Below are 16,834 nucleotides of genomic sequence, written 5' to 3' on the forward strand. Positions count from 1 at the left end.
CACTCTTCACGTCTCTTTGATTTAAAACTGTTACATAAGAAGCTACGAGTTACAGGAAGTCCAAACAATACAATTGTTTCATTATTAACATTAGCAAACATTACTCCATAAATGATCTGCAGCCGACACTACAGTAAAAGTTTAGGGTCACTTGACTTGAAAACGTTTTCATGATCTCAAAACATTTTGAAATGAGTTATATGAAGAACATATATTTTTTTATGCAGGTAATGTGGATCACGTAATGAAAAGCAGGAAAATAGATTGATACGCCCTTTAAAAAGCATCTCAGGGTGAGACCTCAAGCCAAAATAGATTTGTGTAAATTTAAGGCAAATGATGATTACGCTAAAGAGCCTCAAATATAACAGTTCTGATTTATTATTTATTATACAGTTATTTCAAAGTTTACTAAGTCATGTTTTATAATGTTATTGGTAAATAAAGAATGTAAATATATAAAATGACGAATAATAAATGCTTTTGAAATAGATTATTAAACATACGAACGGATAATTTTACCCCAGTAGGTAGTTACAGTCCTTTTTGACCTTCTGGTCATTAAATCAAACAAATTGTGTTTCTTTGAAATTGTAAAAAGGGTTTCTAGGGTTTGGTTGAGCGGTGGGGTGCGGGTTATACCGGATCGGTGTACTGTATTTAGACATAAAAGTCTATAGAAGGTCTGCAGAAAACATGGAAACCTAAAAGTATTCTGTCAGTTCTAACAAGAACCTTCACATTTTAGAGATGTACTGTATGAGGCTTTATCTAAAGCGATGACCTTTTAATATTTTATGTGTGCTATAAGTGATTTCACTTCATATGCAGATGTATAATTTTAAAAGTCTGTTAAATCTTTAGATTTTGTTGTTCCTCTCATTCTCCATTGGCCTTCTGTTCATTAGTGTCAGCATTAGAAGAGATCATTTGAAAGTGCCAGACTGCCTGTGCTGAATTAAACTCAATGACTGTGTCTAATTGGCTGCTCCGCTGTCTGTGTCGGCCGCAGGCAAGATGTCATGTCAGATCAACACAGTTACATTTTCTTGTGTGTTGGGAGGGTTCTCTGTCACACCAATCTCCTAGATGCCAGCCATACAATCCACTCTCTCTCTCGCACTTTCTTCTTCATATCTTTGTCATCTTTACAATGTTTATTCGATGTTGGCCTGCTGTTATTAAACCTTTTCCTCACTTCTGCTCCCGTTTAATTTGGTTTGACATAACTGTGCACTGCATCATGAGAAATTCTAGTCAACTCGGTGCAAACTTTCAAAATCCTCTTAATGTCAAAGAGAAACAGAGAAACTACGCACAGGACAGCAGCAGACTACAGTCTTTAAAATGACACTTTAAATAAAATTATCTCTCTTCCACTGTTCCTTGTATTAGCATATAAGCATCCGTGATACTATTGTTTAAGTAATCATGTCAGATTTTCCATGACCATTGATGCCAGGGATCGAATTTGTGTTTGTCTGGGAGTTCTTTTTTAATTGTGTGTACAAATTCATCAAAACCAGTATTGTCCGGTTCAGTAATGTATACTGTTTTCCTATACAGTCACATGGAACAAGACTATATTATGTGGCGTGTGAATGGTGGAAATAAAAGAATTAGAACACCTCAATTATTGTATTACCATGACCATCATCACCAACCGGGAGCATTTTTTCCATGACAGCAGTTTGAAGTTAAAGTTGCACTCAGTTACCTCATGGCTCTATTATTATCCCTGCCTAAAACATTCTTCTGTTGTTTGATATCGGCTACAAAGGAGTGTCAACAAAATTATTATTACAATCCCTGCCTGAAGCTTTCTGTTGTTTGATATCGAAAGTAGTCACAGAATTAGATTTAAGCTCCGCAGAAATGTAAATGTATTACTTAAAAGCTCTCCTCAAAGTGCAGCTGTAACGTGTCAGAGGAGACCTGGTCCTCCCGGCTGAGACTGGTTTCTCCCAAGGTTTTTCCTTAATTTATTCATCATTGGAGTCTGGGTTCCTCGCCACTGGGCCATGTTGGCTTGCTCACCGGGAGACTGCTAATGATAACCAGGCTCTGACTGGCTCTGTCATTTCCGCTAACATCTTACTCTTTCCATTAAACTGTATTATTATTTTTTTTTTCAACAATGCAACCTTGTAAAAATCGCTATGTAAATCAAATCGGATTATTACATTGTAACAGTTCTAATTTTAAACGCATAACATGTCTGAGAGTTACAGAACAGGTTCTTACTGGCCTTGAAGTGAGTCACTTTAGTGTTGTTCAGTAGCTTTGTTTGGATGGCTTTAGGAATGCAGTCTGTATCTGTGTCTCTGTGCATCTGTGAGAGTTTAGGTTCATTTTGGTCAGTGTTCTCTATACACTTTTATCTGTTTCTCTGTTCAGCAGTGAGTTTGTAGGTGTGGTCTGGTCTGCATATGCTTCATTTTGACATCAAAGAGCACTGCTGACGATTTTGCCTTACACCCCCCTCCATCTGTACAAACATACCCCGGCGGCTCGGCCCAGCCCGAGACATTTCAGGTGATCAGCGCACGTGAACGACGGAAATCAATACGCCTCCCATGTATATACAGCTAAAACCCCTTTTAGCATCTCTTTTATGTAGTTTCTGAAACGCGTTCGGATTTTCAAGGGATTTAGAGGTGCTTTTTAAGAGGCGACCCGAGTCTCGTCAAATTAAAACCTCTCTCTGAGAAGAATTCACAGCCTTTTATCTATCAAGTACAAACATTTACAATATGCAAGGCTAATGGTGAAACATAAAACTCAACCCCTTAGTGATTTTTACTGCCTTTTTCTGCTGTTCATAAGACAAATCAATACGTCCTAAATAAAGAAATATGTCTGACCAAACCTTTCCAACACACAGACAACACACTCATGGAGTGGTTTATAATGATTTAATACATTTGCATAAGCCTTTTACTTCATGTGTTCCAGCAAATGTACAAAACTGTAAAAAAACAAGCTTTTCTTTTATCAGTGGCCTTTTATTCGTTCTTTCGGATTATACTCATGATTTTATATTTATTAATTTGGTGAACCTTTTTTTTACATTGACGTACACTAAAACACAAGTGCTTCATCACGATGCATTGATTAAGAGCTTCCCCAGCTTATCCCAGGGGATGAGTCATTTTTGTGTTAAAGTTTGTTTTCATAGGAAGGACCTAGAAGGATGGAAAGGATGCATGGGGTAGATTTTGTGAGATCATTTCACATGGCTTGTTTATTGAGAAGAGGTAGGGGCCCAGCATCATACCTTGAGGCACCCCCATTGGGTGACTGGTGTCTATGTAAATAAAATTTATTTAAAATTAATGCAAATAGAAAAATTATATAACGCATTCAACATTACAGTCCTAGTCCATACGTGTCTTTCTTTGACACCTAGTTTGCGAGCTATATACTGTGATAAGCCAATGGCAGAAAAGGGGAAAGGTGTTGCAATTCAATTCAGATATTCTGAAGCAACACTGTGCAGCTTGTCCAACTTCAGTGGTGCGGTTTATTGGCCCTGGGTGGGATGGAGAGCGTTTAGTCGAATGTTGGCAGCCTGCGTGTTTCTGGTGTATCAGGGGAAGTGGAACGCCCCTGAGGGAGAGCTCTGGATCAAACGGTGCTGATTTCCCAGACAAAGGGGGAGGATCAGGCACAAACCCACATGTGTTGTGTGGCAGAGGTGTAACCCACCCAATGATCAGCAGATCACTAATTAGTCAAGGTCAGACTACTTAAAGATTGTGTGGGAGAGTATTCAGCTTGGAGACTGCTTTCTTTCGGTCTTTTATTCACAGTATTTTTACTGCACATTCTTTCTCACAACTGAAATCAGTATAGTATGTAATAAAGTATATTATTATGTGTTTAATTATTCATCACTATTCTGCTGTATTTTTACATCTAGATGATATTACTGGTCTGCTTTGAGAAAACATTGTGTTTTAGCAATCTTATTTAAAAGTGTTCACTGTTTGATCTCCACTCATTGTACGAGTATAGATATTTCGGAGGCAAAACAAAATATCCCCTCAAGGCATCCTGGCTGAATATGACTTTCTTCTTGAAGAATAATGCAGTAAGAGTTATAATACCACGTATGATTTTTCTTCCAAGCGGTAGAATGGGAGGCAATTATTTGAAGCTCCAAAATGTGCATCCATCGATCAACGAACTGCTCAAGACGGCTCTGTGGTTTTAACAAGGGTCTTCTGAAGACTTGCTTTCGTCACCGTCAACTGCCAGAAAAACTACAGCTTTGAAGAAAAATGATACAAGGTATTATAACGCAGACTGCATTATTCTTCAAGAAGAAAGTCATATTCAGCCAGGATGCCTTGTGGGCAGGTAAAACATGGGAACATTTTGTTTTGCCTATAAAATATCCCTTTAATTAGCGATAATGACATGCATGGCAGAAGTATCAGGGAGAAGTCAACTTCTGAAGGAAAAAAATCGAATTTGAACTTGAAAGTGTTTCCTGCATGTGACAGTGAGCGCTTTGACCCATTTGAAGAACTTCTGGCCCAGAACTGAAGAGCCATTACAGCTGCATCACTATACAGTAGTGAAGTACATCGCCTTCTCCTTAAATGTCTTTGAAGCAGCAGAAAGTCAAATCTATGCAAAGTAGAATTACACCCAGCAAGAGAAAGACTGAATCTCAGCGCTTTGAAGTGTTGGAAGTATAGAGATGTTCCGCCGTCTGTTCAAAGCCATCACGCAGGAGCGTTCTACAGAACGAGTACGTCACTGAACTCTGTTTTATAGAAGATTTACGGAGGATCTGGAAGATGATGAGCTGAGAGGGCTGACTTTTTTTTAAAGTGAAGATGAGATGAAACAGGCCCAGATATTAAATATACATGCTGCTGTAGAAAGGTGTCCTGGAATACGGCTCATTTTGTCATTTTTGTAGATCTGAAAGGTTACGAGTGAACTCGAACAAGACTCTCTTCTTTTCTTCCTGGCATGCTGTTTGATCGACGATAATTGTAAACCGACAGAATTTCCGTAGATCTGATTGTTTGAACACTGTGAAAAGTACATACTGCATATTTAAATGCTCGTACTTTGAAGTGGCTGTAAGAATTCTGAAAAAAACGAGATTCATTGTCAAGGCACATATCCAGGCCAAAGTTGGCATTAGAATAGTTTGGATCACTGCTTACTTTATATGTGCCAGGTCAACCACAACCAAGTGTGGTGTATACCCTCATAATTCAGAAGATTTGATGGAGTTATCAGTCGAAAAATAGCTTGAAATTAATAGTATGGAGTGTAAAATTAGTGTAGGTTGTAGAAGAAATATATTTTAGAATTGTGAAACATGTTTGAGTTCATATTGGACCTCATATCTTCAATAATATTGACTTTTGATTGCAGACATGCTCAGCAGCTGCATAGCAATGCCCGGCAACCACCCACAACACGTCAGCATCATGTCAGCGAGTTTTGTACAAGCAAGCACCAGAAAATGCTCAGTATTGTTTGTAGCATGTCTGTGATGTACGTCACAGCTGTCAGCTTTATTCGCACCGCTGCGGTCGTACGCTTCCTGCGGGGCGACACAATTGGAGACGCCACTCTGATCCGTGTGTGTGTCCCACAGGTCCGCTGCTGAAGCTGCATCACCGCTCCCCTCGGCGAAGGGGACAGCAGCCCAAGCTCCTGAACAGCCCGGAAGACAGTCTTTATTACAACCATCTTAACGTGAGTTCAAAGCCTGGCACGGAAGCCTTTGTCTAACTTTGTTTCCAGATGATAATACAATTAAAGCTACCTGTGCCAGACCCCCGAGCCCCCACCCCCACACCGCTCTGTTGTCTCCACCATGTGCTTTGGCGCTTTATCTGTTGCTTTCATGTGAGGATGTCTCCCTTCACGGTGAATAATTGATGTGGTTTATCAAAGCCGAGCAAGATGCCTGCCTCATCAGCCTCAGCCCCTCGCGCTTTGATCAAGAAAAAAATTATGCTGTGACTTCTGATATTATCAGCATCTGCACACATTCAACACAAAATCACTTTGAATTAAAAATTAATGAATCTCTTGCGCATGTTCGCTGACGTTTCTGAAGCTCGCCTAACTCTGCGTGGATGTGTGCGACCTCTCCTTGTTCTCTCTGCAGATAAGTCTGGATTACCAGGGGAGCAAGAGGAAGCCCAGAAAACTGGGGTAAATAACAGCTCTCCGTCTCTGTATCTACATGACCCACTAGCTCAAGAATGGGGAGCCGAGAAGACCGCCGATCTGTTTGCTCCTCATGCTAATTCGCAGCTGAAAATATGAGTTTCTGTCATTTTGTGGGTGGATAGAAAACCTGGTATAAGAACGCACGCGTTAATTGTGAGATAGTGACCTCGCTGTCTGTGGAGTTAAGCCTGGTTAATCTAATACCTCAACCAGGCTGAATTATCCTTGCACACTCGAAATGAAAGGTTTAACTGTTTGTATTTATTTATTTAGTAACCCCTGTGGATTAAAGCGCTATTCTTTTTCTGAAGCTATTTTAAAACTTTGTTACAAATTATTATGAATGCCGCTTTAATGACCTCATGGTAAACACATGTAAAAATTCACTGGTCACACCACAGAACCAAATCAAATGAACTAGTGAAGGAAAGTAAATTATCTATAAAAACGATTCAAACGTAATTTTTTATGGGTGAAAAGTCTATGGATGTGCTATACATCAACTAGTGCTTATTTTAAGGACTGTTGTAATTAGATTAAGGTTCATAACACACACTACAGAGGTGCTCTGCGCCTTTATTTTGACTTTAGAAACTGAAATCTCTCTCATTTCTCAGGCAAGTAAAGCGGCTAGATGGAGAGGATGAATATTATCAATTACTGTCTGCAATAGAGTCTGTCCCTGAGGAGGAAGGATTACCGGGTCCCATCCCAAACCCCCCGACCGCCCCACCTCCTGCCCCTCCCATCATTTCCTCCAGATGAGTTGTGCTCCGCCCACAATCTGACTCCTCCTGACAGCTGGTAAGAGCTGCACACATCACTGCGACTGTACACAGTTAAACTCGGAGTTGGCTAACCGACAGAGGCAAATATCAACCACAGTACAACCAAAAACAGTGACATTTTATGCATTTTTGGAGGGGTATTAAACGTTTTTGTGACTAGGAATAACCGGATTTAACTGTGACATAAAAGTAAGGGTATTGTTTATTTTACACAGAACAGGGATGCTCTCTTCAATGGCTCATATCAGCTTCCAATCACACAAAATATGGTAACACAGCAAAGAAGATTGAATGTATGACACCATTTCACATTAAGAGTGGGTTTTAAAGGGGACAGTTCACCCAAAAATGAACATTCTGTCATCATTGTTTATTCAGATTTGTTTGTTCTGGTGAACACAGAGACAGATATTTGGAAGAATGGATATAACCAAACAGATCTTGTCCCCCATTTACTCCCATAGTAGAAAAATGACTTTTTCCCAAAAAGAAGATATTTTGAAGAATGTTGGACAGCAAACAGTTCTCGGGCACTTTTGAATCCCATTGTATTTTTCCCTACTATAGGAGACAACGGGGGGCCAAATCTGTCTGGTTATGAGCATTCTTCCAAATATCTTTCTCTGTGTTCATCAGAACAAACACATTTATACAGATTTGGAACAACTCTGAGGAGAGGAAAGGATGACAGAATTTTTGGGTGAACTACGGCAGCACTCCGAGGCTATTGCCGTTGGTTCAGTCGTAGGTGTGCGAAACAATTTTGGATCCTCGACAACAGAGGCTCATACCTTTAGCTGACAAGTTGCCCTGGCTCACACTCGCCTGACAGTAAAAGTACTGTAATCTTCCTGAGAACAGTCGCTGTCTGTACTCACACATGGATTAATGAACAATACGAAAGTCAAGCGGCTATAGAGAGAAAGGTCTTTTCGTTCCTCTCTCTACTTTCTGTGTTTACTGTGACAGACTGTCAGATCCAACACGTTTTGCCCTTATTCACACGACAGACAGTGCGGATGTCACATGGCATGAATGAATGAAGACTGTAATGACAGAGCTCACTGGCTGTGGAGATGATGACGTCCTGTGGTGTGGTGAAATTTAGGACAGACTTCCTGTTGATTTTCTACCCATGTGTGCAGGAGCAACTAAAATTATTTGAACAAATAAAGTAAGGATGTCCTTCCGTTGATTTATAATCTTCTGGCAATGTTTTGAGAATACACATCAAAATTCACAATCCAAACTTTGATTGAAAAACAGACTCTCTCCCCAAAGAAGACACTTGGCAGATTATTGCTGACCAGAGAATCACTCAAATAGTAATTATGAGAAAGATAGACCTCTTACTTTTTTACATAATTTAGGTTGTGATAAATAAATCGTGAATGGATTATAATTTTAAAGTTTAAATTGTTTTCTACAAATCAAACCCATTAGAAGTGTGCCCTTCTAACCTGTCTTACAGGTAGGAAATATACAGAAAATAAATAAATAAAGTTCTCAAACACTTGAAATACGTAATTGAATAAAGATGAAAATAGTGGACGAGGAAAGCTGATCCTGATTGTTTCTCTTATGTGCATTTAAAGGGTTGATGAACTCACAAATATAACATTTCAGAACCAAGTGAGAGTTTGACCACACAGAACCGGTTAGTTTTCTAAATAAAAGTCTCCAAACCGTGCACAACTTAAACAAAAACCATGACATGTGTAAATAAGTTTTATAATAAATGTCTCCATGTAGAGATAAATGTCAGATAATAATAATAATAAATTTTATTTGTATTGCGCTTTTCTTGTACCCAAAGCGCTACAGTACAGTACAAAAGTAAATACATTAAAAATACATTAAAAAGAAAAACAAACAAGAAATAAGACCAAATATAAGACCAAAGATAGAACCTGAGGTGACAATATATACTTATGCATATATCTTACATACTGTTTTAACAATGCATGAGTAGAAACTCATGCATTAAAAGTTTTAATGTCATACTTTTTTGTGCGTAAACCTGAGGGTAATACACCCACTAAAATCATAAATGAAAGCTACTAAAGATGAATGACCAAACAACATTTTCTAATGCACCTTCTGTGTAACCTTTGCTTTGAAGCAAATATTTATCAGCCCTAGTGAATATTTGGTGTTTAAAACAGCCCCGTGCTGTCGGTGATGGGTTTGACCTTATCTCATGGCGTCAGGCAATAGCTGCATTTCAAAGCTTTGCACGCTTATGAAGGGTTTGAGGAATATCCTACAATGCCTTTCTTATTTTTGATTTCCATTCTGATATAATTCTTTCATTAAACACACTTTATCAAACCAATAATGATAGAATCGTTAATTTCAATTCTCCTCAAGGAGGCAGATAACATTAGCGCATGAAAAGTGATCCTTCGCTTTTGATCCCCCCGCAGAAAGACAAAGACCCAAAACATGGAGATAGCTGAGTGTTATGCTGCTCTTTGAAATAATTTTCAATAGTGTGTTTATTAGACGCTTTAATTTTTTCTTCAAACACCTCTACGAAAGATGCCTGTCCTGATATTGCTGTAAATGTGAAATTCTGAAAGATGCACAGGACCAAACTGCTCACAAGCCAATTCGTAGCACTGTTCTTGTTATTAATTTGCATATCTTCTAGTTCATCTGCAGTTGTTGACCCCTCGGGGCTCCAAAGAAAATTTGATCTTCAGTGAAGATGTGGAGCGATCTCTTTTTGTCTCTCTGTTTCCAATTGACTCACGGTCAAGGAAACTTAATTTGTTAAATCAATGTTTTTTCAACTACATGCTAAATTTAGTGAACCTTAAACGTGTGTTTTTTTATCCATTTGCTCTTTAATGTGATGAACACGTAACAAAACCGAAGGACATCACCATACCCTGATTTTACTTTGCATAAATAAGCCCATTTGCCGAAGCGTATTAGTCTGAGTTTTGATTTGATTCCTTATTATTGTTGTCTTTTTTACGGAAATTTTAACAAATGTTAACCCATGAAACTTTCCTAATCTTGTTTGTGTTTCACTGGTTAACTTTTTGTATAGCAAAAAAATTCAAAAAGCTTTAGCTAGGCCGATATGTTGTAAGGACAATATGTTATAATGACAATGCCAGTAACAGTGAATAACCTGTTCCGCTTTCTCTGAAAGTGATAATTCACCCAAAAATCATCATTGACTCACCCTCTTCAAACCTGTTTGACTTTCTTTCTTCCACAGCGACGGTACCCTTTGACTTGCACTGGTTTTGTGTCGATACAATAGAAGTGAATGGGTACAGTCCCTGTGCGAATACCAACTTTCTTCAAAACATCTTCTTTAAAGTTTTGCAGAAGAAAGAATGTCATACAGGATTGAAACGCGAAGGGTGAACTATCCCCCTATAACACATACGATTGTGTGCGTGAGTAGTTCTAATGGCGGCTGGCGTGTCCAGTTTCACTGAGGTTGGATTGGCGTCAGTAATGAGAATATTCCGCGAGCATTATTCCCTGTCTGAGAATATTTAGCTCTCCTGAAGAGCGCCAGCTGAAATGGGTCACTCTAAGACCCGCGAGTGCCTCTTTAAAGAACATTGAATCCATTAAGAAAGATCTTGTTCCCTAGATTATTTTGGCCTTGTTTTGCCATGGAAATCAATTTGGAACGAGCTCTCTAGTTTTTGTGCTCATAAGAGGTTTCCTCCGGTGAGGACTGTAGTTTCGGTTAACAATATCAAACTGAAGAATTTGTGCATGCCATCAAGTTTACTACTGAAAAACCGGTAGCGTATTCAACCTGGCTTGGGAAATAATCCTCATCGCGTCTTTGATTGTCAAGCGCAATCCTTTTATCAACAGTCATAGCTTGAAGCTTAGCTGACGTAAACAATGTTGGCCGTGCACCTGTGCTCTTTAATAACTCAATAACTCTCCATAAAACCAGGACAGCCTATTCTTTTCACTCATTAAATCGCTTTTGCGTCTGGAGCGACCAACGGTCTCTTTTAATGTGGTCCGCACGCCGCCAGAGATTTCATTCCTCCGTTTTAACTGTTTGTTCTCAACGGCGTGTTTTCTTTTCCAAGTATGCACAGCAATGTGGCACCTTTCAGATATTTTGCGAGCGTAATCTTTAGATAGAGGAGTATTTATTGTCAGACAGCACACGCTCTCGCACTAATAGACAGGGTGGACTTCAAAGGAGGAACACAAATAGACTGGCATTGTCCTGCCTCTATATCCTCAGGAGTTCAAAGGAAGAGTTTTGAATAGCAGTGTTTCCAAAGCCTCTTTCAAACCTGCTGGGATGTAAAGCAGGTAACCTGCCATTGACACACAAGAACACACACACACTCACATATATGTTCCTTATTTCGCAGTTCTTTATTTGCAAAAGTCGCCTCGTAATCACGCCAGCGTATTGAAAGTAAACACTTCACTTTGTCGTCTTAGCGTTCCCGCTGCCTTGCAAATAAACCAGGTAGGATATTTGCAGATTAGCACGCCGATGCGTCGGCTCTGACTGATGTGTGACAGACAGACTGGCGTACGAGCTAAACAGATGTCGGGTACAGGACTGGGCGCGCTCTCCCTAAAGACTGATTTAACGACGAACGGAGGAGAAAGAGAGCGAGAGGTAGTGTAAGACGTAGAAAGAGAAGGCCTGAGAGGGGGAGAAGGAGATAAAAGAGCGAGTGGAGTACGCACATCAAAGACTTGCTAATGATGCTGGATGCCATTAGGCTTGTAGTGGCCTTTGTTTCGGCTTCCTAACACCTGCAATTTGTTGAGGGCTTTTTGTGCCCTGCTGAATTACCCACATTTGCATGAGCACTGAGCGAATACCGGAGGGATAAGAGAAGGAGATTTTACTCCGCTGCATGTGGACTTGAATGTGGCCGAATCTTGCCAGTATTCGTCATTTGGATTAGTTGTAACTGAGCTGTTAGAGAGTTAGTTTATATTAAACCAGCCTTTTGTCTGTGAATCGATTCGAAGAAGTGTGCTTATTATAAAAAGCGTGTATTATAATTGTGGAGACTTCATTTACTTTTGCTCTTTTTTTTAAGAAGCCTTTTTCTGTTTATAACGTAATATATAATAGCCCGGTTTCACAAACCAAGCTTAGCTTAAGCCAGGACTAGGCCTTAGTTAAATTAGGATATCTAAATTGCTTTTTTTATTAACATCTTGAGACAAAACAATGGCACTGACAAATTTGAACAAATGTTAGAATAAGCTGTTTTGAGTCTAGTAGACAGCTCAAGTATTTGTCTGTGAAACCGGGCAAATTGGTTTTATTTTAATGTTTTGCCCAGACTTTTTAAGTCCATCTTAAAAATAGAAATACTTCTTTTACTATAAAGTGTGAAGTAATCATAAACCTTTTGTCCAAAATGACATCACAAAGATATTTCTTTAATGTTTACATGTATTTCTGTAACTCAAACTATCATATGTGGTATCATTTAAAGGCATAGGGTCTCTAGTTTCTGCACCATTTTGGGATTAATCTAACATAATATCCCAGTGTCATAGCCCCTTTAAAATCATGTACTGTATGTTTATGATCATGAACATTTTTCATAACGCTCAAATATGTCCGGCATGCTCAATGTATATATCAAATGAAAGTTCTTTATCTACAGAATATATATCTCCAGTTGGATTTATTTATATTTTACCACAGATCAAATGCATGTCGAATGAATTATGATGCATGAAATTGATATTTGTAAACAAACAACACATCCATCGAGTATCTAAGGTAATAAAAGCATCCCACAATTACACTTGTAATTGTAGCCACAAATGCTGCATTATCTTTGATGTTGTGTTGTTTTCTACAAAATAAGTCCATTCCTATCTCTTTTTGTGGTTTTAAAAGTTAAATATCTTCCATCAACGTGCTGCCTCAGCAACGTGACATAAAAGCTTGGATAGTTAAAAATTCTGTAAAATATCCCAACCTCTGTCTATCCACGTGAGATACATATTAAACTGACCTCTATGTAGACCCCTCATTTGTCCAAATAGGCGAATCAGAGGCTGAGACATGGCAATGCGCAACAGGGGAGGCGGACCAACACTCAACTCAACACCTATTTTGCCTTGTAACATGCACTTTCAGCCGTGTTACATGCAATTTTGAGAGGTTTACTGTGAAATTACACAAAAATATTCAATATTTTATACCACTGTATGTGGTTATGGGTCTGTTGAAAATTGGGTATGCCAAATTCAGGAGGAAATTACGGAAAAGGGACACTTGAGTTGCTTTAGAATAATAATCGAATACCACATGATCTGTTTTCCTCTATTTGTTGAGACCTGTTGGAATCAGGAACAATTGTCTGCGGGTTCCTGGGCCCCTCAGAGTAATACACGTTCAAAAACAGACTTTAGAAAAAGAAAAAAAGCACCTTTATTTTGTGGCTTTTTCATAGGACTGACAACACATACAATTATATTTATCACTTTCAGAAGTTTCCTGAATTATGACACCAACATTTTGTATTAACACCACTGTATGTGGATGTGGTGTGCATTTAAAATTGGAAATGCCAAATTCAGGTGGAAATCCAAAAAATGCCCAGAGTTCTATGCATTTCATACTCAACTTTTTTACGTTTGTTTTATGTATTTATTTTTGTTTAATGGTTTTACCTGGTTACCAAAGACACATCAGTGCATTTGTAAATTATCCAAAGTAGTGAGCCATACAAAAAGGCTATTACATATTTCTCCCATGTTCAGACAGTGTCAGAATAGAAATACAATTATCTGGTCAACATGTGAATGTGTTTCTAAATGAAATGTAAAAATTAAATTCCACACGACCAAAACATTTTTGAACATTTTTAAATACGAAAATCTGTGTCTTAAATAAAGCCAGACCTACAACTGGCCATATGGGAGCGCATGTAGCCCAGATCTCCTGCAAATGAGTTTCTCTTACTGCAGGGCTTGGATAGAGGTCTGGGGAAAATCAGAGCATGAAATTGTGATTAGCCCCTGTTGTTTGTGCAGACCAGGAATAGGCTACAGGACTTGGCATGGCCAAAGGTGTAACCTGTTTTGTTTGGCCTTGCTGAAGCCCTCCCAGATGGTGCTTGCAGCTGCCACTGAGTAAACGCAAGGAGGGCGAGCGCTGAGAGACGCGGCCGGGACCCGTTTACATTCTGGAGGAAAACAACAAATCTGTTCCTTATATTCAGGGAAGGCAATGGAAAGAGACTCGTGCAAACTAAACGCTTTTTTTCTGGGTTCAGATCCTCATGGACATAAAGAGGAGACCTGACTAGTGGATATCCAAACCAATACATGGGAAATTCCACAGGGGGGATTACAATTGAGACCACTTTTATATCTCAATCATGTCTCATAGATACCAGTGCAATTTAATGGAGATTATTAGTGCTGGGTCGCCAGAAATAAACTGTAAAAATGACACGTTTTCCCTGTTTTTCTTGTGAATTTTTTCTTTTTCTGTGATTTTACGTTTTTTTTTACCGTATTTTTTTAAATAAACTTTGAAAGATCCCATAAAACAAAAATACAACTTTCCTGCAGCAGGGGATGCAATAAATGAGCTGTAAAAATGACGGTTTCCTCTGTAATTTACATGTTTTCCCATTTTTATTGTAAATGTGCACTCTTTTTCTGTCATTTTACTTCTTTGACCGTATATTAAAAATACATCCATAAAATCTGTAAAAAAAAACGACAACAGAAGAATTCTGTCAAATAACGTTTTTATTAACTTTTTATTTATGAAGGTCTATGAAGGAGCATCCTTTGAGCAATACCGTTTTTTTGTCTTTTATTGAATAACTCTTTTAACATTATCCACTGCTATGACCAATGTTTTTTGTTCATTTGTGTCCAAGCTTGTTTGCTTAGATTCCCCTTAAATCTGAATGTTTGCTGTTGATTCGAACTTTCATTTTCGAAAATTTCATTATTTCGGCAACAGGGTGTGAATTTTCTCAAGGATAAAACATCGGCACTAGGCTTCACACTCTCTTAAATAGTTCTCCAAATCTGAAATGAGTAAATATTCCCGAGCTACGTCTGCTGGCCCCTCGGTATATTCCAAAACCTCTGATCATGCTCAAGAAAGGCAGACGTGACCCTAACAATTACCACTGGACGGTGGGAACAGAGCAGGTCAAAGCGATATTGCCACATACAGCGCCGGGCGGGTGTTCAAGGGGCGACCTCTCCCTCATCCCCTGACCCGAGGCCCGTCGGCACACCGCTTCAGCTCTGCCTTTTAAGCGTGCGGCCTGAGAGCAAAGCAACGCTATCAGATTTCAGGGGAAAATGCTGAAAATTAGCAAGAGCAGAGTCAAGCTACACGGCGTCGGGGGCAGAACACAATGGCAGCTTTCTGTCAGGGAGAGACTTCAAAGGTCCACTGAGTGACTACTCTGAGTTGGACTTTGTTGTAGATCACTGAGGAAATTCACAGATGTTTTCTCATACGAGACACCATTACAGAGGCTCTCGTACCCGGTAGCCCCGAGCATTTCTCTCGCTCTCTCAATCTCTTTGCTTGTGTGCGAGACAGATGTGGAACTCCGTCTTTCTTCTTTTCTTTCCTTATTTTCTTCTGCTGTCTGTCCAGAGCACATGAAAAGTTAGACATTGGTTCTGACCTGTCCAAAAGAAGCCCTTACATGAAACTTACTGTTGACGAACAGTCAAAAACTCACCAAAGATTCACCATCGCAGTCAGAGCTGTCGAGACCCGCTTTAAAGTTTGGTGTCACCATTCAACTCTTATCGTAAACTGATGTTTTACTTTATGAAAATCTCATTTGATTTAGTAACTTCATTGATCTTAAACTGCTGAAAAGTAATTCATCTTTTCTTCTTTTACAGATCGCCGCCTTTGGCTGCAAAATTTGCGTTTGTAATCATGAGGAATAGTAATTGAATGTTTGCATCATTTTTCAGTGTTTTATATAAAGTATGTTTTTGTTTTAAATGACACATTTGCTATTCATCCGTTTTATTTAAATAGTTCATTATATTATGTCTTTCAATGGCAGCCTTTTGATATTAAATATTTAAATGTACAATTTAATATTTAAAAGAATATGTTGCCAAATATAATTTGTGAGATTTGTTGGTCCCTTGTTTCTTTTTTTTAATCTTGATTTGTGAATCCAATGCAGTATCTTGCATCTGGCAGAACAGTGTGTACATCATCTTGTTTTGCAGTCGAAAAAATTATTTATTTGATTTATAGATTTTATAGAAGAATAGTAATGCTGCATCACGGGCTCTTCATGCAAGTACGTACAGTATGTATCGGTTACATTGATCTTTGAAAACGTATGGGAACAAAGTTTTGAAAAGAAACCGTGGAAAATAATACATTGCGTTAATGGCATGTTTGTGTTTGGCTTATGTTTAAACCATGTTCGCCTTACTGTTTTCACACTTTTATCAGCTGTTTTGTATTATGTATAAGCAGTAAAAAAACAAGTTTGCTAATTAATTATGGTTTGTCAACTCATTTAAAACTTTCCATAATGTGAATTTCAATCTTCTGAAGATTCTATGGATTTAGGAATAAACTTTCTTGGAATGACACAATTATAATGGCATGCGCTTTACAACTAGTGAAAACACAGAATTGTGCCCACTTGCATTCTTTCATGGACTTCAGGAAAACCTGTGCTCTTGTCCCAGTGGGGTATCCCCCCTCTCTCCCCCACTACTGTGTGCAGAGCCGGAGAAACCTTAATCCCATCAAAGGCGCTGATCTACTTTCAATATCAACCACTCCAAACTGCTGGAAAGAGATTGTTTAAAAAGTCATAGATTAGAGA

General features: G+C 38.8%; 1 protein-coding gene across 4 annotated transcripts in view; it reads left to right on the forward strand.

Annotated features, from left to right (window-relative positions):
• The window catches only part of myo3b (myosin IIIB), a 65,161-nt gene extending 48,663 nt beyond the window's left edge, over positions 1 to 16,498 (forward strand). For 2 of the 4 annotated variants that reach the window (XM_079463639.1, XM_079463640.1), the window contains exons 34-37: positions 5,627 to 5,727; positions 6,146 to 6,192; positions 6,828 to 7,014; positions 15,879 to 16,498. In XM_079463639.1, the coding sequence (XP_079319765.1) occupies positions 5,627 to 5,727; positions 6,146 to 6,192; positions 6,828 to 6,975 (296 nt within the window). In that variant the 3' untranslated portion in view covers positions 6,976 to 7,014; positions 15,879 to 16,498. Of the gene's footprint in view, positions 1 to 5,626; positions 5,728 to 6,145; positions 6,193 to 6,827; positions 7,015 to 7,213; positions 7,268 to 15,878 lie in introns of all 4 variants that reach the window. The other 2 variants (XR_013787102.1, XR_013787103.1) reach the window with 2 other exon arrangements.
• The last annotated feature ends 336 nt before the right edge of the window (positions 16,499 to 16,834 follow it).

This window comes from Barbatula barbatula, assembly GCF_947034865.1.
Source record: "Barbatula barbatula genome assembly, chromosome: 9".
NCBI classification, from domain to species: Eukaryota; Metazoa; Chordata; class Actinopteri; order Cypriniformes; family Nemacheilidae; genus Barbatula; species Barbatula barbatula.